This window comes from Rhinopithecus roxellana, chromosome 14 (genome assembly GCF_007565055.1).
Source record: "Rhinopithecus roxellana isolate Shanxi Qingling chromosome 14, ASM756505v1, whole genome shotgun sequence".
In the NCBI taxonomy this organism is placed as follows: Eukaryota; Metazoa; Chordata; class Mammalia; order Primates; family Cercopithecidae; genus Rhinopithecus; species Rhinopithecus roxellana.
This window is the reverse complement of record NC_044562.1, coordinates 132,157,788-132,184,348: the sequence shown is the minus strand read 5'-3', so window position 1 is coordinate 132,184,348 and position 26,561 is coordinate 132,157,788. Positions and strand designations below refer to the sequence as shown.

General features: G+C 42.5%; 1 protein-coding gene and 1 pseudogene across 1 annotated transcript in view; one reads left to right on the top strand and one right to left on the bottom strand.

Moving 5' to 3' along the window:
* The window catches only part of ERCC3 (ERCC excision repair 3, TFIIH core complex helicase subunit), a 37,638-nt gene extending 31,091 nt beyond the window's left edge, over positions 1–6,547 (top strand). Inside the window, exons 13-15 of the mRNA XM_010363453.2 lie at positions 2,665–2,783; positions 4,569–4,721; positions 6,120–6,547. Of these exons, the coding sequence (XP_010361755.1) occupies positions 2,665–2,783; positions 4,569–4,721; positions 6,120–6,251 (404 nt within the window). The 3' untranslated portion in view covers positions 6,252–6,547. The remainder of the gene's footprint in view (positions 1–2,664; positions 2,784–4,568; positions 4,722–6,119) is intronic.
* A 6,871-nt stretch (positions 6,548–13,418) lies between these two features.
* Positions 13,419–15,945, bottom strand: LOC104662433 (annotated as a pseudogene).
* Between the last annotated feature and the right edge of the window lie 10,616 nt (positions 15,946–26,561).

Here is a 26,561-nt window from a genome sequence, read left to right as displayed (position 1 = left end):
GTGGCTCACGCCTGTAATCCCAGCACTTTGGGAGGCCGAGGTGGGTGGATCATGAGGTCATGAGATTGAGACCATCCTGGCTAACATGGTAAAACCCCATCCCTACTAAAAATACAAAGAATTAGCCGGGCATGGTGGCAGGTGCCCGTAGTCCCAGCTGCTTGGGAGGCTGAGGCAGGAGAATGGTGTGAACCCGGGAGGCGGAGCTTGCAGTGAGCTGAGATCACGCCACTGCACTCCAGTCTGGGCGATAGAGTGAGATTCCGTCCCCCCCCCCAAAAAAAGAACTGGAACAAGACAGAGCCCACCCTCACCACTCCTATTTAACATAGTACTAAAAGTTCTACCCATACTGATCTAGAAAGATAAAGAAATAAAAGGCATCCAGATAGGAAAAAAGGAAGTTAAATTATCTGTCTTCCTAATGAGATGATTCTATACCTAGAAAACCCTAAAGACTCCACCAAAAGGCTCCTAGACCTGATAGGCAACTGAGTAAGGTTTTAGAATTCAAAATCAGTGTACAAAATCAGTAGCATTTCTATACACCAGTAACATTCAAACTGAGAGCCAAATCAAGAACACAATCCAATTTATAATAGCTGTAAAAACAAAAGACAAAACCTAGGAATAACTACAGAACACTCCTGAAATAAATCATAGGTGACAGAAACAAATGGAAAAACATTCTATGCTGGAGGATTGAAAGAAACAATGTCATTAAAATTGCCAAGCTGCCCAAAACAATCTACAGATTCAACACTATTCTATCAAATTGCCAACAACATTTTTCACAGAATTAGAAAAAAAACTTATAAAATTCATTTGGAACCACAAAAGCACCTGAATAGCCAAAGCAAGCCTAAGCAAAAGGAACAAAGCCAAAGGCCTCACAGTATCCAATTTCAAACTATGCTACAGGGCTTGCAGTAACCAAAACAGCATGGTACTGGTACAAAACAGACACATAGACCAGTGGAACAGAATAGAGAGCCCAGAAATAATGTCATATACTTGCAGCCAACTAAGTATAAGGAGTACCTTCCCCACTGCATATCTGTGCCAATTTTGTTGAATTGGCAAAAATATGCAGTGGGAAAGGTACTCTTTATTCAAATAAATAGTGCTGGGGAAACTGACTAACTGTATGCAAAAGGATGAAACTGGACCCCTGCCTGTCACATATAAAAAGCAACTCATAATGGATTAAAGACGTAAATGTAAGACCTCAAACTATAAGGATCCTCGAAGAAAACCTAGGAAATACCATGTTCACAAAGTTGTGCAACTATCACCACAATTCATGTTTAGAATATTCTCATGAGCTCCCAAAAGAAACCCTCATCCATGCACAGCCACTCCTAATTTCCTCTTGTTCCCTACCCCCAGCCCTAGGCAGCCCCTAATTTACTTTCATGTCTGTAGGCCTTTTCTGTACATTTCATGTAAATGGAATCAAACCATTTGGGGCCTTCTGTGACTGGTTTCTTTTCACTTAACATAATGTTTTCTTTTTTTTTTCTTTTCTTTTTTTTTTTTCTTTTTTGAGATGGAATCTCGCTCTGTTGCCCAGGCTGGAGTACTTGGCCCACTATAACCACTGCCTCACAGGTTCAAGGGATTCTCCTGCCTCAGCCTCCCACGTAGCTGGAATTATAGGCATGAGCCACCATGCCTGGCTAATTTTTGTATTTTTAGTAGAGACAGTTTCACCATGTTGGCCAGGCTGGTCTCAAACTCCTGATCTCGAGTGATCCACGCCCACCTCGGCCTCCCAATGTGCTGGGATTACAGGTCTGAGCCACCACACCCGGCAGCATAATGTTTTCAAAAAATTATCCATATTGTAGCATCTGTCAGTATTTCATTCTTTTTTATTGCTAAATAATATTCGATTCCATGGACACACATTTTATTTATCCACACATCTGTTGATGGACATTTGGGCTGTTTCCACTTTTTGGCTCTTAGAAGAATTCTGCTGTGAAATTCATGTACAAATTTTTGTGTGGATATAGTTTCATTTCTCTTGGATTTATGCCTGGAAGTGGAATTGCCAGGTCATGTGGTTATAACATTGTGTTTAACATTTTGATGAACTGCCAGACTGTTTTCCAAAGCAGCCACATCATTTGTGTTCTCAGCAGCAATGCATGAGGGTTCTAGTTTTTCCACATCCTTGACAACAATGGCAGTTATCTGCTTTTTTGATTCTAGCCACCCTCGTAGGGGTGAGGTGATAATTTCATTGTGGTTTTGAGTTGCATTTCCGTGGTGATTGATGGTGTGGAGCATCTTTTCCTGTGCTTATTGGCTATTTTTATATTGTTTTTGGAGAAATAATCTGTTCATATTCTTTGCCCATTTTATAATTGTCTTGTTTCAATAGTTTTTTATATAACCTAGATACAAATCTCTTATCAGATACATGCTTTCCACATATTTTTTTGTTCTGTGGATTGTTTTTTCACTTTCTTGATAGTGTCCTTGGAAGCATAAAAGACTTCTAAATTTTTATGGAATCCCATGCCAAGTTCAGGCGGTAACCCCGAGTGCAGGGCTTTTCCACTGCAGTGCTTGCTTTTGAACCTGGGACCCTGAGCTCTTGGCATTCTAATGGCTAATGTTGTCTTCTTTCTTTCCTTTTCTCATTTTTTCCCGCAGGGATGGTTGCAGAGGAGTACAATGCCTTTTTCTACTCACTGGTATCCCAGGACACACAGGAAATGGCTTACTCAACCAAGCGGCAGAGATTCTTGGTAGATCAAGGTTATAGCTTCAAGGTACATATCCATTTGGCCTCTGGTTAGACTAGGACCGAGGCCTTCTTGGTACCCTGGCCTCCAGGAGAAGTGAGGACCACTGTCAGCAGGCAGGCACCAAGCATTAGGGGATTAGAAGCCTTGCCTCAAACTCCCTTTATCTCTGCATGAATCACTGAGGGCAGCTGTTGGCGGGAAGTGTGCCGTCCTGGCAGGACTGAGGTGCCACAGCACTATGGCCAGCACTGTGTGAGTCTGAGCCCCACAGGGCTGCTTTCTCAGGGATGCCTCTCCAGGTAGCTACGAGAGCTCTTCCTTTCATCAGCTGGTAAGCTCCAGGCCTTAGTGTGCCTCAGTTTGCCTCCCAAACATCAGAGCCATCCCTGTACTACAAATCAGGTATTTTAATAATTGGAAAATTCTAAAGCTTTGGCTGACTTTCATTGGCTGAGGCATTTGCTTTCTTTCCTGTTACACAAATATTATTTTTATGTCAGTATTTGGTGTCCAGAAGAGCTTTATATTTGGGGGATAGATGGAGGGTTCTAGAAGTAGGGGAATTAAATTACCCCTATGGTCCACTAAAAGGACATCCCTAGAACATCAGACTCCCAGGTTCTTGATTGCAAAAGACTGCAATCCAGGCTGCCTTTTAGATACATTTTTAATGTGTCTCTTTATGCATTGGTGAGAATTCCCATTATTGGCCTTAGGAGGACAGGGTTGTCTCGCCTCTCCTCTTTCAGCTAGAGGCAGTGACACTTTTCAGACCTCATGCTGGCCTAGAGGACAAGATGCTTGGGTTTTGAGCCCAGTTTTTTGGAGGATTTGCATTGTGACCGTTTTATCCATCCATGAAAATCCCTGCTGGTAATAGCATTCCTGCCTCCTGATTCCTGCCAAGCTGTGAGGGTAAGAGGAGCACCAAGTCAGAAAGAGCTGCTCTGAATTCTTTGAAAGGTGACCTCGACAAAAAGGCACAATACCATAGCTTAGTAGTTTGTGTTGGTTGGAGCTGTGTCTTCGGTGCTGCCTGTTGAGGAGCAGTCGTTGGAGTTCCCAGAGTCATGACCTAGAGTGGTTGGGCCCTGGGCAGAGGTGCACATTGTCTATACTCTGGATCCCTGCCCAGAAGGACTCAGATCCTTACTTCTAGGAATTTTCCTTTAATTAACATTATGAGAATTGGAGGGAAGGAGAGTTCCCTTTGCAGAATCAACCCAAGTTTTCTGCAGGGATAGGGAGCCCTTGTATAAGTTATCCCCATAGAAATGAAAACCCAGTCTCCACCATGCTGTTCTTACTCTTTCAGAGAAGTTCTGTAAATATCTTCCTGATATCCTATCATTTTCATTTTCATGTGCTCATTCCTGCTGGAAGCCCCAGTTGCTGGGCACAGCAGATGCCAGGGACCTTCTCAAAGGGCCACAGCATGTGCCTTCCAGTCTCTTGTCCCTTCCTTTGCCTGCTCCAAGATGTGAAGGCTACCCGAAGGAGCCTTTTAAACTTACTGAGATTCTTCCTGTTGATCTTCCATACATGATCATTTAGATGCTATGTGTTGGGGGCAGATTTCTCTGAAATTCCCGTGTCCCTCCGGTCTTGAGATCATTAGTCAAGCTCTGTGTTAAAACCGGCTCCTGATGCTGGTCTCTGGAATTCTAGGGAGAAGCTCTCCATTGTTGGCCACCACAGTGGCTGGGCCTGGGGAGGGAAGTGAACAGAGCAGGTGGACCCAGGAGAAGGCAGAGAAGGGTTGGGGGGAGAGAGCAGAAGGGAGCATGTCTGCTGGCTTGGGCTTTGCAGGTGATCACGAAGCTTGCTGGCATGGAGGAGGAAGACTTGGCGTTTTCGACGAAAGAAGAGCAGCAGCAGCTCTTACAGAAGGTCCTGGCAGCCACTGACCTGGATGCCGAGGAGGAGGTGGTGGCTGGGGAATTTGGCTCCAGATCCAGCCAGGTGAGTAAATGGGTGAGGAGGGTCCAGGTGTCAGTGCTCCCACAGGGCAGCGTTTGTAGACACAGACACAGACATGTAGTCTGTGGGCCCCTGGATGGGCCCATGGGATTTTTTTGGAAATGTTGGAAAACACGGAAGAGATGAGTAGAAACAACCCTTGTTGCCCTTTTGGTGTGTGTGCCTGGTCCTGTTGCCTACAGCTGAGCTCGCAGTGGCTATGACTGTCTCCTGCTTTACTCACACGAGTATTCGTTAGATCTTGATGTTGAAGCCCGGGATGGCAAGCAGGTGACCCCAGCTCAACTTGGTGGTGACTGGAGGGAGCGTGATGGGCCGGGGCATGTAGTTCCCCACACAGGGCTGCCATTCCTGGTCGTGGGCACACAGTTCTCCTCTGGTTCCTCCTCAGTGATAAAGCTGAGCCCTCTAGCCCCTAAGACAGCTCTGAGGTCAACTCTTGTGGTAGCTTCAATACTTAACTTTGAAAAATGTTCTGTGAAAATACTCAACCTTTCATTTATTCTACAAATCTGCCTGCTCTAGGCCAAGCAAATATATGGTCTAATTAGTGAGAGCATCATTATGGAGAATTATCAGGCCTGTCCAAGGGGGAGAAGTGCACTTCAGTCAGGTGCGTTTGAAATTCAGTTGCCATTAGAGCCGGAAGGGGAGCAACTGCTGGGCCAAGGAAGCAGCTGTCCCTGCGGAGGGGCTGCCCTCCCTTGAGCCTAAGGCTTTTCTCCCCCACTAGGGGGCACTCTCCATGGGAACCCAGGCACAGCCAAGAGTCAAGCCCAGAGCTTTCTGTCCTTCCACTTGATTCAAAGCCTCATGGTGGTGTCTCAGGAGATTTTAAGGGACTTCTGCCCTAACTGTTAAAAAATTCTGTTCAGAACAGGCATGGTGGCTCATGTGTGTAATCCCAGCACTTTGGGAGGCCAAGGCGGGAGGATCCGTTGAGTCCAGGAGTTTGAGACCAACATGGTCAACATATGGAGACCCTGTTTCTCTCTTTAAAAAAAAAAAAAACTGTTCAGAAGCTGTTGTTAAGTGAGGCAGTGTGCCTTATGGTTAAGAACAGTCTGAAGCCCGGCTACCTGGGTTCAAGCCCCATCTCCTTAAGAGCTATGTGATCTTGGCGAGGTTACTTCATCTCTCTGTGTCTCAGTTTCCTCTTCTTTAAGGTGTGGATTATAATAGTTTTGAGGATTAGAGGAGACAATGCACGTCAAATGCTTAGAACAATGCCTGAGACACAGTAAGCGATCTGTAAACATTATTTAAAATGATGTATTAAATTTATGTAAGTCTTATAAAATTTGCTGTGATTATAAATATTATAAAAGGAGTGTCTTTTCTTCTGGAGACTAACATGGGCTGGTCCCCTCTTCCCGGCAGGCATCTCGGCGCTTTGGCACCATGAGCTCTATGTCCGGGGCCGACGACACTGTGTACATGGAGTACCACTCATCACGGAGCAAGGTGCCCAGCAAACATGTGCACCCTCTCTTCAAGCGCTTCAGGAAATGATGCTGAGGCGGGGTACTTCGTTCAAGACCGGCGCTTGGCACCCTCGTTGGAAAGGGATTTTCAGCATAACGTTTTCCTTCCACCTCCTTGACCTTCCCTCCGGCGTTGGCCAAACTGTGCTGAGGAAACTGCCTCAAGGGCTTGGCTCTGCCTTCATGGGTCCAATATAAAGGAGGAGGAGATAATATTTTTTCAAACTTTTTGGGGAGTGGGGTCATTTCTGTATATAAAAAATTTTAATATTTAAGGTGTATTTATCTTACTGTTCTGAATAAACAGAATGGACCATTGAACCACTCTTCATTGTACAAGTGTTTTTATGCTTCTTCCTGGGCATGGGTTATGTCTGGATGACCAGCCTCCATCAAGGCCCTACTTTGTAGCCAGCACAGATGACTAAGATGAAGCCCCTCCCCAGGGAGCTACCAGGGAGCTGTACCCTGAGATAGAAGAAGCGTCGGCAGGAAAGACCTGGGGAACGGGGAGGGTGATCCAGCTGGAGGGAAGAGCCTGGGCAGTTGACTGGTCCCTGCTCACAGCTTAGCCTGGTGGATTCAGACTGGGGCTTCAGCCGCACAGCTTCCTGCTCTTCTGGTAGTTACAGCTGTTCCTGCAACCTTGTCCAAGGTAGACATGAAGGCCTTCCAGGTTGGCTCCTGGTGGCTCATCTCTGAAAGAGTGACTTCTTGTTTCTCCCTCAAAGTACGTTTTTAGATATTGCTGAGGGGCTAGATTCCTCTTCTAATAGCAGTTTAGTGCCCTTGGATGTTTTAATTGCTACTTTATTTTTAATGGCTTTGGGCTTTTCTCTTCTGTTCCTGGTATGAAAGCAAAGGTGTTGAGGAAAAGACAGTCTAGGCAGGATTGCTCATTGAAATGTAGGCACCTATGAGGCATATCCGCCTTGCAGAAAGACTTGTGACTCTGAGGAGGAGGCTCACTCCCTCCAATGGGAAACAGCGCTCACACTTGGGGATGAGTGTTGAAACCCTGGCCACATAAGGCTTCCGAGTGGAGTCCCTGCCCATCCCCACAGCTCGGCAGCAGCTTCCTGTACTCAGCTCCAGCACAGGTGGGCTGCTGTCTGTGATGCAGCCACAGACCGTCTGAGGAGAAGAAAGTATTAGGTTGGTGCAAAGGTAACTGGCTTTTGCCATTACTTTTTTTTTTTTTTTTTTTTTTTTTTGAGACAGAGTCTTGCCTTGTTGCCCAGGCTGGAGTGCAGTGGTGCGATTTTGGCTCACTGCAACCTCTGCCTCCCAGGTTCAAGCGATTCTCCTGCCTCAGCCTCCCAAGCAGCTGAGACCACAGGCACCTGCCACCATGCCCGGCTTTTTGTATTTTTAGTAGAGACAGCGTTTCACCATATTGGCCAGGCTGCTCTCAAACTCCTGACCTTGTGATCCCCCTGCCTCGGACTCCCAAAACGCTGAGATTACAGGCGTGAGCCACTGCATCTGGCTGCCATTACTTTTAATGGCAAAAAACAGAATTACCTTTGCACCAACCTAATACCTCTTTCATCAGGGGGCTTTGAAACAAGAGCCACCTGCCCCACATTCCGCCTCTCTGAGCTGACCTTTTGGTGACAAACACTGTCTCATAGTCTAGTCAGCAGCTGGTGCTGCCAGGCATCTAGCCACTCTATCAGGGCAAACCCCAGGAACCAGTAACAGGGCCCTCACTAGGAGGAGAGGGCCTGAGCAGCCCCATCTGAGGTGCGCGCTTGAGCCCACAGACTCGCCTGTCATGTAACCCTGATGGGTTGGCACTCAGATGTTCAAACTTGACTGTAACCATTACTCTTTTCAGTCTCGCCTCCTGTCATGCCTTCACACTTGAGATCCTCAATATTGAGCACTTCCTGTATTTTCACATTTCTGGCCCCCGTTTTCTTGTCTATTGACAATGTTGAATTTTACCTGAACCCTGTGATCCTAGGAAATAGACACATTTAAAGGAATCCCTTGTCTTTGGTGTTCTGGCAAGTAGTTTACTGCAGAGAACCATCCTTCCTGGTATGACTCATGAATGCTGCCCTTGAAGACCCCAGTCGAGGCCAGACACAGGCCTTCCAAGTTCCCATTCTTTGCCTCATAAATTAGCTAAACTGTCCCCAGTGATCAATGGGAACAAAATGCTTATGAACCAGACTTTGGTTTAGATTCTCTTCTACCCCCGGACCCCTGAACTTTGACTCACCCTCCCTTCCACCCCTGGAGAGAATAGACTGGACTCAGGGTAAGTCACTGATTGGATCTACTGTCCCACCATGCCACTCCCCTTCATCCCACTTCTGTCTTTTACTTGCTTCCCCTCCCTATAAAAGAAAACCCCTTTGCCTAACCCTGAGACAAACAGATCTTATGTTCAGTGCATTCTCCCTGCTGCAATAGTACACCCCTCCCCACCACTTTGCAACAATCCTTTCAAATAAAGTCTGCCTTTACCAAGTCCAGATTTTTTCTTCTTATTTTTCTTAACATTGTCTGTTCTGTGAACTTAAGCTCCAGATTTTTTTATTTGACATCATGTAACAAGTTTTTATCTAAATGTCCAAATGTCTGTTGGTAATACATAAAAATACAATTCATTTTTATATATCAGTTTTTATATATCATTTCTCAGTCATGCAGTCATGCTAAACTCAGTTCTAGGAAATTTTTCTGTAAATTTCTAGAATAATTCAGCTAAAATCAGTGAAGATATAGAAGACTTGAACAATACTATTAACCAACTTGACCTAATTGACATTTACAGAATATGCTGCTGAGTAACAGCAGTGTAAGCATTTCTTTTCAAATATACACATCACTTGCCAAGATAGAATCAATGTCAGGTCCTACAAGTCCTAATATATTGGAAAGTATTTAAGCCATACAAGCCGTAATCTGTGCCCACAGTGGGATTAAGTTAAAAATCAATAGAAAAAGAGTCTGGGAAACCCTCAAATATTTGGAAAAGGTAGTGGTTAATTTTAGCTGTCAGCTGAGTTAAGGGATGGCAGCTGACTGGTTAAGCATTTTTGGGTGTATCTGTAGGAGTGTTTCCAGGAACGAGGAGCATTTGAAGCTGCAGATTGAGTAAAGCAGATCCACCCCCACCAACGTGGGTGGGCCTCATATATCCATCAAGGGACCACCAGATAGAGCAAAAGGGTGGAGGAAGGGTGAATACAAACTGCAGAATACAATATTGATATATTAAAAAATGCAATTGGCCGGGCGTGGTGGCTCACTACACCTGTAATTCCAGCACTTTGAGAGGCCGAGGCAGGTAGATCACCTAAGGTCAGGAGTTTGAGACCAGCCCGGCCAACATGGTGAAACCTCATCTCTACTAAAAATACAAAGAAATCACTGGGTGTGGTGGTGAGCACCTGTAATCCCAGCTACTCAGGAGGCTAATGTGGAAGAATCTTTTGAATCCAGGAGGTGGAGGTTGCAGTAAATTGAGATTGCACCACTGCACTCCAGCCTGGGCGACAAGAGCAAAACTCCATCTCAAAAAAAAAAAAAAAAAAAAAAAAAGAAATCTTTTTATATACTCAGAGACAAACATTTGGAAGTTAAAACAAAAAATACTATTTACAATAGCATAAAAAATATGCAATGCTTAGGGATTATCTTATGAAATATGTCAATTCTGCCTGTATTAGCCTATTAATGTAATCTTTTTTTGAAACAGGGTCTCACTCTGTCACCCAGGCCAGAGTTCAGTGGCGCAATCAAAGCTCACTTCAGCCTTGGCCTCCTGGGCTCACGCGAGTCTCCTGCCTCAGCACCCCAGTCCAACCCGGTAGCTGGGACTACAGGCATTTGCCATCATACCCAGCTAATTTTTTTTTTTTTTTTAATTTTTTGTAGAGACAGGGTCTTACTACGTTGCAAGGCATGGTCTTGAACTCCTGGGCTCAAGTGATCTTCCTGCCTTGGCTTCCCAAAGTGCTGGGATTACAAACATGAGCCACAGGACCTGGCCAGTTGAACAAATTTTAAATCAAAGTCTTAACCAGATTTGTCATGGAAACTTACAAACTAATGGTAAAATAAATGTCAAAGAATAAAAAAATAAAAATATTGAAGAGAATTTATAAGGACAGTGCAGTAGGCACAGAAAAATATACCAGTGGAATGGAATACAGAGCCTAGAAAAATATTACTGAGAACTTGATCTGTGATAACAGTAGCATTGTATAATTTTGTATACACACACCTACATATCCTTCTTCATCTATATCCATTCCAACAGTATCTTTCTATCTACCCCCATGAGTTCACTAAAATTTCTACACAGGGTTTGTTTATTTATTTTGAGATGGAGTTTTACTCTTGTTGCCCAAGCTGGAGTGCAATGGTGTAATCTCGGCTCACTGCAACTTCTGCCTCCCAGGTTCAAGCGATTCTCCTGCCTCAGCCTCCTGAGTAGCTGGGATTACAGGTGCCCACCACCACGACCAGCTAATTTTTTGTACTTTTCGTAGAGATGGGGGTTTCACCATGTTAGCCAGGCTGGTCTCGAACTCCTGAGCTCAAGTGATCCACCCGCCTTGGCCTCCCAAAGTGCTGGAATTACAGGCGTGAGCCACTGGACCCAGCCCACAGGGTTTATTTTATCCTGTATTTTATGTTCACAACTTCCTTCTTTGACAATGAGAAAACTGACTCCCATTTTACACAATATATTAAATATTTTCTTACTTGTTCCCTTGCAGAATGTACGAAAGTCATTTCAGACCTGTTAATTTATGCCTCTGTGAAAATTAGATTTTAATTTTAATTCGAGTTCTAATTAGATGACTCTAATTTTCATTTAACTCTAATTTTAATTTGAGTTAATTGTTTGTTAGGGACGTTTGGGTTTGTAACCTGAGGGCACAGGGTCTTAATCTTGTGTTGCTTGTGTTTTTCCCCAACCATCCTTCAGTGTGGTTATGCCATTCATTTCATGAGCAGTTTCATTCATTTGGGGGTTTTTTGTATCAAACTTTCATTTATATAAAGATTGTCCTTATCCTTGTTGATTATTTATTTATTTATTTGAGATGGAGTCTCGCTCTCTCGCCAGGCTGGAGTGTAGTGGCGCGATCTCAGCTCACTGCAAACTTCCGACTCCCAGGTTCAAGCAATTCTCCTACCTCAGCCTCCCGAGTAGAAGGGATTACAGGCACGCACCACCATGCCCAGCTAATTTTTGTATTTTTAGTAGAAACGGGGTTTCACCATGTTGGCCAGGCTGGTCTCTATCTCCTGACCTCGTGATCCTCCCCCCTCAGCCTCCCAACGGGCTGGGATTACAGGTGTGAACCACCACGCCCAGCTGATTTTATTTATTTTTCTGTTTTGAGCATGTAAAACACTAACATGATTCCAAAGTCTAGACTACACAAAAAGTTATATTTAGGAAAGTACCTTTCTCTTATCCCTGTTTCCTTTGTGTTTTTCATCCCTTTCTTGACATTCCCTGTAGGTATCTAATTTCAGTTTCTGGTTTATCTTGCCTGTGTTTCTTTTTAGCTGAAATGAACAGATATATGCGTATTTTCTTATTTTTCCTTCTTTCTTATTTTTTCTTCTTTTTTATTTTTTCTTCTGTCTTACACAATAGATATTATACAGTAGATAATCTTTTGCACTTTGTCTTTCTTTAACTTAATAAATTCTGGAAATTGTATCAATTCATTGAGGTCTTCCTCATTCTTTACAACCTCATAGTAGTCCATTGTGCGAATGTACCATAGTTCATTTAAGCATTGTTAGATGTGTGGCATTTAAGTTGTTTAAATTATTCTGCAATTGCAAACAATGCTTCGATAATAAACCTTGTGCAAATGGGTTTTCTTATTGAGTAAAGTGTATCTTCAGGGTGAATTCCTAAAAGTAGGATTGCTGATTCAAAGGTAAATGCAGGGACAGGCTCAGTGACTAATGCCTATAATCCCAGCACTTTGGGAGACTGAGGCAGGAGGATCACTTGAGGTCAGGAGTTCCAAACCAGCCTGGCCAACATGGTGAAACCCCATCTCTACTAAAAATACAAAACTTAGCCAAGCACATGCCTGTAGTCCCAGCTACTTGGGAGGCTGAGGCAGGAGAATCCCTTGAGCCCAGGAGGCAGAGGTTGCAGTGAGCCAAGATCTTGCCACTGCACTCCATCCTGGACAACAGAGCAAGACTCCATCTTAAAACAAAATAAAACAAACAAATAAACAAACAAACCAAAAAAACCCAGCCGTCCAGATGTGGTGTCTCACGCCTGTAATGCCAGCACTTGGGAGGCCGAGGCAGGTGGATCACCTGAGATCAGGAGTTCGAGACCAGCCTGGCCAACATGGTGAAACCCCGTCTCTACTAAAAATACAAAAAATTAGCCAGGCATGGTGGCGGGTGCCTGTAATCCCAGCTACTCAGGAGGCTGAGGCAGGAGAATCACTTGAACCTGGGAGGCAGAGGTTGCAGAGAGCTGAGATCGTGCCACTGCACTCCAGCCTGGGCAACAAGAACAAAACTCCATCTCAAAACAAAAAAACAAAATAAACAAAACAAAAATGGTGAATGCATATGTAGTTTTTTTTTTTTTTCTTGGTGTAGAACATTTATTTATTTTTCACATCAATCAAAGTTTAGTTCAGTGGGAAATAATTTTAATCAAAGAATTGTACATTTTCTTCCCACATATCCTGTTTTGTATTAGGAAATTACATTGTGATCCATTTCACTGTAAGTAAAATTATAAGTATTACAAAATACTTACAGGAAACTATTAAAGATAACTGAAACACAAAAGGCGAGATGAAGTAAACTGGTCTTTCAGAAATCTCTACTCCAATGCCCATCGCACACAAGAAGAGAGTCAGAACAATCAAGTAACTAAGACCCCAGATCACAAATTTCCAAAGAACTGGAGAAGGGAAAGAAACGGGGAAAATCGTGGTGTGAAAGGGAATGGATCTTAGCAGCACTGCTTCAATAACTGATCTATTCTGAATGAAATACCCTCTTTTCTGTGCAGTAAATTCTGAACAAGGCTGTATTTTAGGATATTCCTTGAACTGAAATTAGAAAACACCCTCACAATGGAAATAGTTCTTTCATCTAAGTTTAATAGGAGCCTCTTTCTCCATGGGCCACTGTTGTGAACAGAGGCCTGTTCAGGCATCAGAAGCTGTCACAGTAGCCCTTGCATCTCTTTCATGAAAGCCTCTTAGACATCATCCTTAGTTTGTACCGAGACAGGAACAGAAGGACCAGATTTGGGTGCTGCTTTGGAAAGAGGCACAGCAGAATCATCCTCTCACTTCCTTTTTCTTTTTTGAGACAAAGTCTCACTCTGTTGCCTAGGCTGCAGTGTAGTGTTGCAATCTCAGCTCACTGCAACCTCCACCTTCTGGGTTCAAGTCATTCTCCTGCCTCAGCCTCCTGAGTAGCTGGGATTACAGGTGTGCGCCACCACGCCCAGCTAATTATTGTATTTTTAGTAGAGACGGGGTTTTGCCATGTTGACCAGGTTGGTCTCAAACTCCTGACCTCAAGTGATCCCCTCACCTTGGCCTCCCAAAGTGTTGAGATTACAGATGTGAACCACCGCGCCCGGCCCCTCTGACTTTCTTTGGAGAGCAGCAGTAGCTCCCTTATTCTCCCGACGTACTCTCAGTGCAGTGGGCACAAATTGAGTAATCTCTGCCTTGGGGTTAGTGATCTGTGGCTTGACACTGATGACTGCTGTGGCTTCTTCTCAGTGGTGGCTGCACTCGTATCATTTGTCTTGGGCCACTGAATCAAGTTGGGTGGAGCACTGGAAACCCCAGGGTTTGGCCAGGGAGCTGGTGGGAAAAGCCCAGAGGGGGCAGGTCCAAGCGGAGGCACCAAAGGTGGACGCATCATGCCAGGACGAGGTGGAGGAACACCCAGAGGTGCGGGGGGAGGTACTTTTGGTGGGAGTCCCCTAGGAGGGGGACTGGGAGGCAGACCTGGAGGTGGACCTGGGGGAGGGCCAGAGGGTCGGGCTAGTGTTGGTCCTGGAGGTAAAAGTTGGGTAAAGGCCCTCAGAATCCTGGCATTCCAGGTGATCTCAGGAATGGAGGAGGTGGCCCAGGAGGCCGTAATGTCCAAGAGAGCAGGTGGTGTCCAAGAGATGGTGGTCCTGGCATGGGATGTATTTGTATCTGAGACGGAGGAACAGACGGGGGCAGAGCCTGCTGCTGTGAAGAAGCAGTGGATGTGCCATCAGAATGAGATTCTTCTTTACGCTGTTCTTGTGACTGTTTTCCTGATTCAGAGTTATCAGAATCATCTTTGTCATCGTCCACTGAAAATTCCTCTACTTCTGGTCCCTCCTCAGGAACTTCTTGACCTGCCATAGGAAGCATCATGGCTTGAAGAAGAGTTAACTCCTTCATGTTCTTCTTTTTTTTTGATTTTCCAGGCATATCTGTGAACTGTACACTCAGACCCGAGTTCTTTTCTTCATTGCTGTCTCTCTCACCATCATCACGGTGCACAGTTCATCCCCCCACTTTCTCCATCTGATCTGTTGGTGTCACCATCATCAGTCTTGTTACCATGCTTATGTTGGTCCTTGTCCGCAGAAGGGCCATCATCTTCACTGGTGCTGGAAACAGCATCATCACGACCTTGCCGGGCGAGTTCAGGACTATATAACACGTCTTCTTCATCTCGCCTATGAGGGGGAAGATCTGGGGCAAACCCACTTTATGGCCATACATGTGCACGACTTGAGGAGTAGGTGGGCTGGGGGAGCGCCAGGAGGTTTTCTGCCAGGGGGCAAACGTGGAACAGTATGCCCAAGAAGAGGAAGGATAGAAACTGCCTGAGTTGGAGGTCCATAGGCTGAGGTTTTCTTAAGGATGGAGAGTGGCTGGGACCAGGAAGTGGGATGTCCTGGATCAAAACGTTGGAAGGAGCATGCGGCGTATCTTTCAAAGGAATGCCCTCCACTTCTGCATGCTGAGCATTCTCGACAGCATCAAAATTTTGGCTAAGTTGAGCCCTCTTCTGTTCATACTCTACTTCTAGCTTTCTCAAGTCCTTGCAAATATCTGGATTTTCTTTTTCATAGAGTTGTAAAATACGTTCAAAGGTTTCACGCAGTTTTTTAAGCTTGTTTTTCAGTACTTTCTCATTTAATTGTGGCTGTTGCAGCGGGTTCAACTCCATTGCACCCAATTTATCCATGCCCCAGATAATCTGTTTGGGATCCTTCATTTTAAAAACTGCAGCTCTGGCCGGGCGCGATGGCTCATGCCTATAATCCCAGCACTTTGGGAGGCCAAGGCGGGCAGATCACCTGAGGTCAGGAGTTCGAGACCAGCCTGGCCAACATGGTGAAATCTCATCTCTACTAAAAATACAAAAATTAACCAGGTGTGGTGGTGCATGCCTGTGATCCCAGCTACTCAGGAGGCTGAGGCAGAAGAATCGCTGGAGGTGGAGGTTGCAATGAGCCACTGCACTCCAGCCTGGGTGACAAGAGCAAAAAACTCCATTTCAAAAATACCAAAACCAAACCAAATCAAACCAAAACAACAACAACAACAACAACAACAAGCACTGCAGCTCGAACCATCACGTGCTGTTTTTTGTTCTTTAATTCTCTTCTGGGATTCCTTTGGGACTCGGTCTGTGGGACTCATACACTTTCCACTCTTGGTGGATGAGGTCGGTCTCCATCCCATGTGGACAATTTGTGTGGTTTACTGTTCATTTTTTTAAAAAAGAAAGAAAAGAAAGAAAGAAGTAAGAAAGAAGTAAGACAGAAGAAAGACAGAAAGAAAGAAAGAAAGAAAGAAAGAAAGAAAGAAAGAAAGAAAGAAAGAAAGAAAGAAAGAAAGAAAGAAAGAAAGAAAGAAAGAAAAGGAAGGAAGGAAGGAAGGAAGGAGGGAAAGGAAGAAAGAAAGAAGGAAAGAAAAAGAAAGAAAGAAAGAAAGAAAGAAAGAAAGAAAGAAAAGAAAGAAAAGAAAGAAAAGAAAGAAAAGAAAGAAAAGAAAGAAAAGAAAGAAAAGAAAGAAAGGAAGGAAGGAAGAAAAGAAACACTTCTGCTATGCTCCCAGGACTGCGAGAAGTTGGGAGGTGGCAATTCCTGGCCTTGAACTTTCACTTTGTAAGGACCTCTTGGTCAACCAACTCCTCAGCCACTGCCATCTTGAAACCTCGCCCCCTTCCCGCATATGTGGTTTTGTGAAATGCTGCCACATGACCCTTTACAGGGTTGTACTTATTCACATGTCGCTTAGCCATGCACGAGAGGCTTGTCTACCCACTGCATTACCATCAGAATGTATTGTTACATTTTTTAAATTCTGAAGGTACTGGTTGGGTGTGGTGGCTCACGCCTACAATCCTAGCACTGTGCAGCTAAGGCGAGTGGATCACTTGAGGAATTCCAGACCGGCCTGGGCAACACAGTTAAATCTCATCTCTACAAAAATACAAAACGTTAGCAGGGCGTTGTGGCACAAACCATGATCGCACTGCTGCACTCTGGCCTGGGTGACAGAGTGAGTCTCTGTCTTAAAAAACAAAATAAAGGAAAATATTATAGATGAGAAATGGTATTTTAGTGTAGTTTTAATTGACATTTCTTTTTTTTTTTTTTGAGATGAAGTCTCGCTCTGTCGCCCAGGCTGGAGTGCAGTGGCCGGATCTCAGCTCACTGCAAGTTCCGCCTCCTGGGTTTAGGCCATTCTCCTGCCTCAGCCTGCCGAGTAGCTGGGACTACAGGCGCCCGCCACCTCGCCCGGCTAGTTTTTTGTATTTTTTTAGTAGAGACGGGGTTTCACCGTGTTAGCCAGGATGGTCTCGATCTCCTGACCTCGTGATCCATCCGTCTCGGCCTCCCAAAGTGCTGGGATTACAGGCTTGAGCCACCGCGCCCGGCCGACATTTCTTTTATGAATTAGGTTGAGAAATCTTTCATATGTGTGTGTATGTATGTGTGTGTGTGTGTCTGTGTATAAATTCCCCATTCTTATCTTTTGCCATTTTTTTCTATTGGGTTAAAAATCTAAGCTGAGCGCAGTGGCACATACCTATGGTCTCAGCTACTTGGGAGATGGGAGGATTGCCTGGGTCAGGAGTTTGAGGCTGTAGTGCTCAAAGACGGTGAGATGGCACCTGTGACTATCCATAGGACTCCAGCCTGGGCAACATAGCAAGACCCTCATCTCTAAAAATGAAAACCAAAATATAAGTAAATGAAAATGTTTAAAATTAACCTTTATTCATTTATGTATTTATTTTGAGACAGGGTCTCGCTCTGTCACCAAGGCTGGAGTGCAGTGGCGCTATCACAGTTCACTGCAGCCTCCACCTCCTAGGCTCAGGCGATCCTCCCACAGCAGCCTCTCATGTAGCTTGAACCACAGATATGTGCCACCATGCCTGGCTAATTACATATATATATATATATATATATATTTTTTTTTTTTTGTAGAGACAAGTTCTCATCATGTTGCCCAGGCTGATCTTGAACTCCTGGGCTCAAGAGATCCACCTGCCTCAGCCTCCCAGAGTGCTGAGTACTACAGGTGTGAGCCACAGTACCCAGCCTCTCCACTGGCTTTCAGGGGTAATATATATTGTAAATATTTTCTCCCAGTGTGTCGGCTGTCTTTTTACTTTGCTCATGGTGATATTTGCTCTGCCAAAAACCCTTGTTTTTTGTTTTAATTTAATCAGTTTTATCAATGTTTTTAGTGCATTTAGTGAATCTGGATTTTGAGTCATAATGAGAATGTCTTTCCCTATATGAATTTCCCTCTTAAAGAGAAATTCACCTCGTTTTTTCCTAATACGTGTAGGGATGTACTTTCCATTTAGATCCCTGATCATCTGGAGTTCATTTTTTAATAGGTGTGATGAGGTCAGCTCAATTTCATCTTTTCCCCCAAATGGCAAACCGATTGTCCCAGCATCATTTATTTGAAAGTGCATTTTTGCCCGAGTGATTTGAGTTGCTACCTTTATCATACACTAAAGTTCCATATGTATTTAAAATTATTTCTGGTTTTTCTGTGACAGACTTGACAAACTATAATAGGCTTGCGCACCTGTTCAAGTGCTAGTACTACATTGTTTTAATTATAGGGGTTTTATAGTATGCTTCAGCGTCTGATTGGGCTAGTGACCTTCATCGCTTTTCCTTTTTAGTGATTTCCTGGCTATTCTTAAATTACATGTTTATTTTTCCACGTGAAATTTAGTATCCACTTGTCTAGTTCCATTTTTTCAAAAAGTTTGTTGGTGTTTTTTATTGGGATTACATTAAAGTTATAAGTTAAAAAGTGCACATATGTGTTTTGTTTATAAAGGAAACACATGTTTCCTTTATAAACATGTTAATAAAGGATAGGTCAAGGGTGGTGGTGGCTCATGCCTGTAATACCAGCATTTTTGGAGGTCATGGTGGGAAGATCACTTGACGCCAGAATTTTAAGAGTAGCCTGGGCCACATAGCGAGACCCTGTCTCTACAAAAACATTAAAAAAAAAATTACTGAGTGTGGTGGTGTGTGCCTGTAGTCCCATCTACTCAAGAGGCCTAAGTGGGAGGATTGCTTAAACCCAGGATTTGGAGATTTCGGTGAGCTATGCTGACAGCACTGCACTCCAGCCTTAGCAACAGAGTGAGACCCTGTCTCTAAAAATACTCTGAATAATATAACTTCCTATTTTCTTGAGGGTTTTTTTTTTAACTTTTATTTTTTTGAGACAGTCTCACTCTGTCACCCAGGCTGGAGTGCAGTGGTGCCATCTTGGCTCACTGCAACCTCCGCCTCCCAGGTTCAAGCTCTTCTCCTGCCTCAGCCTCCAGAGTAGCTGGGACCACAGGTGCCCGCCACCACACCTGACTAATTTTTATATTTTTAGTAGAGACCGGGTAAGAAATGGTAACCCAAATGTTCATTAATGGATGAATGGATAAAGAAAATGTGGTCAATATATACAATGAAATATTTTTCAGCCTTCAAAAGGAAATTCTGTCATAGGCTACAACATAGATGAAGCTTGAACAGATTATGCTAAATGAAATAAGCCAACGTCCAAGGACAAATACTGTATGATTCCACTTACATGAGGTAACCGGAGTAGTCAAATTCACAGAGACAGAAAGTAGAATAGTGGTTGCTGGGGGTTGGGGAAAACAGAATATGGGGAGTTAGTATTTTATGGATACAGAGTTTCAGTCTGGAATAATAAGGGGAAAGATAACAGTGATGGTTGCACAAAAATGTGAATGTACTTAATCCCATTGAACCATACATTTAAAATGATAAAAATAGAAAATTTTGTTATATATATTTTAGTACAGTTAAAAAAAATCCTGCTCTTATTCCTCAATGTTCAACACATGGTAGATGAGCAATGACTATCTGTTGAATGAACAATGAACACAGTAAATAGCAACAGAAACAAGGAAAACTGACCAATTAATTCTGCCTGGATATATTTTTAAAAAGAAACTTCGTAGAAACAACGACATCTGATCAATACTTTTACACACATTGAATTTTTCATCAGTTCACACAAGTTGAATTTATAAATTATTGAGGAATAATTTATTTAGTATAAAGTCCACCCATTTGAGGTGTGACCTTTTTGAAATTTACTGAATTGTTAACCACAGCACATCTAATGTTAGAATATTTCCATTTCTCCAAAAAGAAACCTCATGCCCAGCTATACAGTCCTTTCCCTTTCCCATGCTGAGCCCCAGGTAACTGTCAAACTATTTTCTGTTTCTATGGATTTGCCTTTTTTGAACATTTCATAAAATAGAATTATACTCCATGTAGTGTAACGTATAGATCCAAGATTCATGTAGATCCAAGATGACAAATCTACAATGTCAAGTTTCTACTGTCCAAAAGTTCAAATATCACAAATTCAAATGGTAATCCTGGTGCCAATGATTTGCAAAGGTTTTCAACCATGGGTCTTGAGACTCTAAACGACTGACAGCACATGCTCTCCAAATCAGAGGGCAGTTCTCTTTTCCTGACATTCCTGTTGTTTTTACTATTTTATTCCACTATTCTTAGTTTTACTATTCACTGTTTCCTTTTTTTTGTTTGTTTGTTTTTTTTGTTTTTTGAGACAGAGTCTTGCTCTGTCACCCAGGCTGGAGTGCAGTGGCACGACCTCGGCTCACTGCAAGCTCCGCCTCCCGGGCTCACACCATTCTCCTGCCTCAGCCCCCCTAGTAGCTGGGTCTACAGGTGCCTGCCACCATGCCCGGCTAAGTTTTTGTATTTTTAGTAGAGATGTTAGCCAGTTCACCATGTTAGCCAGGATGGTCTCGATCTCCTGACCTCGTGATCCGCCCGCCTCGGCCTTCCAAAGTGCTGGGATTACAGGCGTGAGCCACTGTGCCCGGCCTTCTTTTTTTTTTTTTTTTTTTTTTTTTTTTTTAAAGGACTTAGAGACCATTTGATTATATATAACAAGAATATTTTCTTCATACTTATTTTTCACAAATTTGACCTCTATTCCTATAAATCCAAGCTTAATTTTAAAAAGCTAATCACATTCTGGCAAAACAATGAGACACATTAAAACTAAGTCTTAGTTTTTATGAAAATTCTGGCCAGTCCTTAAAATAGGGACCTTGGTAATGCTGTTTCCATGACTTGTGGATTGGAGGCTCAAGGCGGCTTTCACTCACCTCCTGATCGTCTGTGACCATTTTCAAAAACAAATGAAGGCATCAACATTAACAGTCTACTTGGTGGTTCACACTCTTCTCCCTTGGAGAAGAACACTGATTGGAGGCAGCTTTGCAAGCTAGGAAAAGCAACAATGCCTTCATGTGAAACTATGCTATGAGAATACTGTGTCACAAGTGGATGTAGTTCAGTCTCTGCATAGAGTTTGTCATGGGGGAACTGGTGCAGGAGTGAGTTAGGATGAAAGGGAAATAACATTAACAACCATCATTAGAGGCCAAGATTGCTTACCTACAACTACATTATCTTGTAGAAGCCTCACCACAGTTCCATAGGTAGATACAATGTCTCATTCCACTTTACAGAGGTTATGCCACTTGTCTAAAGTCACACCGTTAATAAATGGCAGAGTGAGGATTTGAACCTTGCATGGGCAATCACCAAAGCCGACATTCGTAACTGCTATGCTGTGGGGCTACGTGATCTGACTTAAAAAAATAAAAGCAAACCACCAGGGCACGTGTACAACTATGTAACAAACCTGCACGTTCTGCACATGTATCCAAGAACTTAAAGGATAATTAAAAACATAAAATAAATAAAAAGAAGGTAACTACATATACACATCCCTCCACCCATCTGTACACAAAGCATACCACTCTGGACCTCGAGGAAAAATCCAGTAATACATCAATTCACAATATTTATCATTTACCAGGTACCCAGCACTATTTGAGGAAGAAATCAGACCCTGGCCTTAAAGAATTACTGATTTCTGCACTGGAGAGAGCTGAAGATGGAGAGATGGGCATTCTGCACACAGTGTTGAGTGAGTAGGCTAGTCTGATTATAAGCCCTGTTGGGTAAGAATTTCACTGGCTCTCTGATTCCTTAGACAATTTCCTTCCCTTTCTGGGCCTCACGTTCCTCACCTGTGAGATGGATGCGCTGTCCCTGAGGTCCTATGATTCTGTGCTCACTGACAGTCTGTGCTCTTTGCTTTCTGTATGACACCATTTCTGCACATCAAACCCTCACCCCTGGGCTTTCCCCTGATTTCCATGGCTTCGAGGACAACGAAACCCCACATATTTCTTAAACACCCAGCTGTACTATGTGGAGTAGCTTTCTCTTATAAATGAGGATGAATTAAGATGAATTTTTGTTTGGGGAATTGCTTTACACTTTAATCACACACTGCCCTCCCCTCTCTCGCTGATTTTAACCTCCCTATGGTTTCTCAAAGTTCGAGTCTCAACTTCCTACGGCACTTAGTGCCTCATTTGCCACAAACTGCCATATTTCACCTGTGGCTGAGTGAAGAATTCATTTCATTTCACTGTTCAATCTCAATAGCACAAGCATATATTCAGGACTGACATATTTTCATTATGGAAAAGCAAAGCTCTCAAACAGACGCTGCCCATAGGGATTAATGAGGGGAATAGTTATTTATTCTGCCGCTTGACATTTCGTGCAGAATAATTCCCAAGTTATTTTATACTTTAACAAATAGTTCACGAACAAAGGAACTTAGCATTTTGGATGAGCATTAAACTAGGATTTAGGAGCTGGCTAACATTAACCAATAGAAATGAAGCCACTTTCCAGAATCACATTTAATGTAAGGATATTACCTAATGTTACAGCCAGCTGGCCACAGGAGATAGTCATTATTGACACCAGACAGCACCACCTGCCCTAGAAACCAACCACAACAATCACTCCTAGAGAACTCTAAGGATACCCTGTAGTCTCTTACCCCAACACAAAATCTCTGGCCTATGGATTCAGTCAACTTCCTTTGTTAGCATGAAATATGCTGGCCCATTTTTGGTCAAAAGCCCATGACTTTTTGCCACATAAATAACGCATAAACTCCCTCTACAATTTCTCTGTGTATGCAAAGCCTACCTCCATCACCCTTGACCTCCTTTTTCATGTTAATCTTTTTTTCTCAATCTGCTTCACTTTTATCCTACAGTCATTTCTCTTTTTCTAGAATATCTCCTCTGTTTCCCCATCTCAAGCCACGTGCTTGATAGAAGCATCTGCATCAGCACTGGTATCCTCCAGGTGATATGTTAGCTGTCACATATGGCCCCCTCAATCGCCGAAAAAGGCCACTTCTCTAGACCCCACAAAAGCATAGCCTGAGCCTTTTAGCTGGTTTAGATTCTCAATAAAATTCTTTTTTAAATGAAAAGAACAGAAATAGCCCAGGATCAATCATGGACTAGAACCTCCAGTAACATTCCAAGGCTCAGAAAAATTCCTGTGAACTCATCCACTCAACAAATATTTATTTTTCCCCATCTTTACTGTATTCATTGATGGGGTTTCCCCCATCCTACAACATGTGGCATTCATAGTAGAGAGAATTTCCCAATTCCGGGTCCATGTCTGAGGGTACTGCAGTTGCTAGATCCGGGATACCCAGTATTGTTGCTTTTACTTCATTGTTCTGATCTGCAGCCTGTCTCCTTTGAGGTTCTCTGATGGCACTTGGGCCTGCCCCTTCTGAGTGGAGACTGAAGAAAAAGGGGGACATGACTTCCAAAACCCCACCCTCTCCAAGTTGCTCTCAGGTTATCTCAGGCCACAAAACTCCCAGTGAGCCAGAATAAGGCCTAAAAGCTCATTGGCAAAACTCCCATGGGTTCCCCAGGGAATTTGAACCTGCCTCCCCTTCCCATCACCCAAGCTTATGACCAAGTGAATTCTCCAAAGCACCTACTGGGTACTAGGGCCAGCACAATCACTAGGTCCAGGATATTCAATGAGGAGTATGGGTAGTGATAAGAACCTCAGGTCATGGGGATTAGATAATTCAAGTGACCTCAATGTTTGGTAGCTGAACTGATAAGAAGCTCATTATGTTTCAAAATATTGAATAAAATTAATGTACTTCACTGATAGCTCAACCACCAAGATATAGATATAAATATAAATGTCCCAATTAGTAAAGGAAAAAAACAACAAGCTAGCAAAAATCCACAAGGTTAAGCTAATTCTAGAACTAGCTTTTGCCCCAGAGTATCTGCTAATCTTTTGGTGGTTTCTGTCTTTGTTTTAATAGTCTGTGGGTTCAGGAGACAATAGACAAAGCCTAGGCCACAGAAGTAAGTATACAGGTAAGCTCGGAAACTTCTGGAAAGCCAAGACCTTCAAAAGACAAGGACTTCAGTGAATGGATTTTTTTAAAAACAAGAAAATTGGGGTAAAGGAGTAGATATGCTGATCTTGGCCTTGGTGTCATATAAAATAGAATAAAAATAAAAAACATTTCCCATGAGAATTTTTATACAATCTGCATTCATGTGGGTTTGAGGGAAGAATTTATATTATCTATGTGGTTCAAAAACCCAAGAAGAAAATTGAATTTAATGTGTCCCTAGCAGAATTAAACACAAATCTTCTCTGGGGAATAGCTGAAAAACTGATCCCAAATATAAACATAAGATATAGAAAACATGGGGAAATAATTTTAAAATATGAAATATAAAGTGAGAAGGTCCAATATAAGTATAATTGAAGTTTCAGAAGAATATAGGAAGTAGGGTAAAATCAATATTTAAAGAGGTATTGGGTTACAATTTTCCAGAATTAATGAAAGCCACCAATCTTTAGACCCAGGAAGCCCAAGAAATTCCAATTAAAATAAATAAAAGTTAATTTATTTATAGACCTATCAGAGTCTGTAGAACATTAAAGACAAAGAAAAATCCTTAAAGCAGCCCAAAATAGAAGATGAATTACCTTTACCCTTTACAGAAATATAACAATTAGATAGCTGGCTCTCAAACTTAAGTGGGCAGTAGAATCACTTGGAGGACTTTTAAGAACACATTTCTGAACCCCAACTACAAAGTTTGGGTTCAGAAAATCTGGAATAAGATTTTTAAAAGTTGCATTTCAAAAAAGCTCCAAAGTGATACTGATGCAGCTTGTCTAAGAACCACTTTTGAAAATCACTGAAATAGAGTGACATTTGCATTATAAAGAGCAATATTGGAAAACAAAAGACATTAAGAATGATATCTGTAAAGTACCAAGTAAAAAATGTCACTGTCAATCTAGAATTGATACCTGGGAAAACAAACTATCTTTCAAGAACATATGCAAAATAAAGATATCGTTCAACAAAAATTGAGAATTTAAAGCAGATTTTCACTGAAATAACTTCAAGAATATGTGCTTCAGGAGGAAGAAAAAGTATTTTAGAAGGAAGACTCAAGATGGAAAAAGAAATAGGGAAGCAAACAAAGCAGTAAATTTAAACCAATATTGATTATGGAAAACAAAAGCATTACTTTCTAATCTGAAGGGCTGTAAAAATGAATTTAGAATTAACACTGTAGCATACAAAAGCATACAGATCAATATTGGAATGATCAGATTTAAAACAGATTCTTATTTTGTGTGAGGAAAAACAATACATTTATTACACTTAGACTCATGAAATTATAAATATTAAAAATTTCACTTCATTCACTATAACAATGGTAACAATATATAACACCAAATTAGTTGAGGGGAATGTATGGAATGAGAGGAAAAGAATAGTCCAAAGGAATTTGTGAAAATAAAAAAATAATAGAAAATCTTTACTTATTTTAATAAATGTGAACCTTTATTTTTCTTTTAATATTTAATTCATTAAATAAGAAGCCTATTACATCTTAATATCAATAGCACTTTATAAAAATAAGTATATATTTCAAAACAATAATGAGAAGAGTGGCAATGTTCTATACTTGTGCAAATCTCTTTTATGTTCAACTTAATAGAAGACAGGTGGATTGTCATATCTGTTTCTGCATTCAATCTGTTGCAATATGTTGTGTTGGTTGAAGTATATAAAGAGAATCCAACTTCACATAGATGTGAGGCTGAAGAAGGAGGAATCTTTTATACTCTCTAAAAGAGTCTTTGTGACCTCCAGGGGTCCTTGGATCACACTTTAACAATTACTACACTAAAAAGTTTCCAGTTGCAAGACTGCAAACTAAACATGTGTACCAATCTTCTGCATCCTATGCCAAACTGAAACAAGTTACAGAAAATACATTAAAATAAAAATGTGTGGCTGTACCAAAAAAAAAAAAAATTCAGTATAGGCTGAGTGCAGTAGCTTATACTTGTAATCCCAGCACTTCAGGAGGAATGAGGCAGAGGATGACTTGAGTTCAGGAAGTTGAGGCCACAGTCAGCCATGATCATGCCACTGCATTCCAACTTAGGCAACAGAGTGAGACCCTGCCTCCCCCACACCACCCCCCACCATAAAGAAAAGAAAACTAGATATTTGTGCATCAGGGGACAGGGAAATTCCTTGAAGGAGAATTCTATCATAAACAATTGAAAATGTCATTTTTAAAAGTCCCATGCATTAAGGTGGTGGATGTCAGAACCTGAAGGTGATCCAGAAGCAACAAATAGAGTGCTAAGTTGAGATACTCCAGGCAGATAAAATCTTGTGCATCACTCCTCAGGGCCCAGGCTGCAGCCATAGGGGTGGGGGTAGGGATGGAGGGTTGGTATCAGCAGGTGGGAACTGAAATCAAAGAGGCAGGACATTGCTCCCAGGGCCAGGAGAAACATAGGGTGCTCAAGCACCAAATGCCA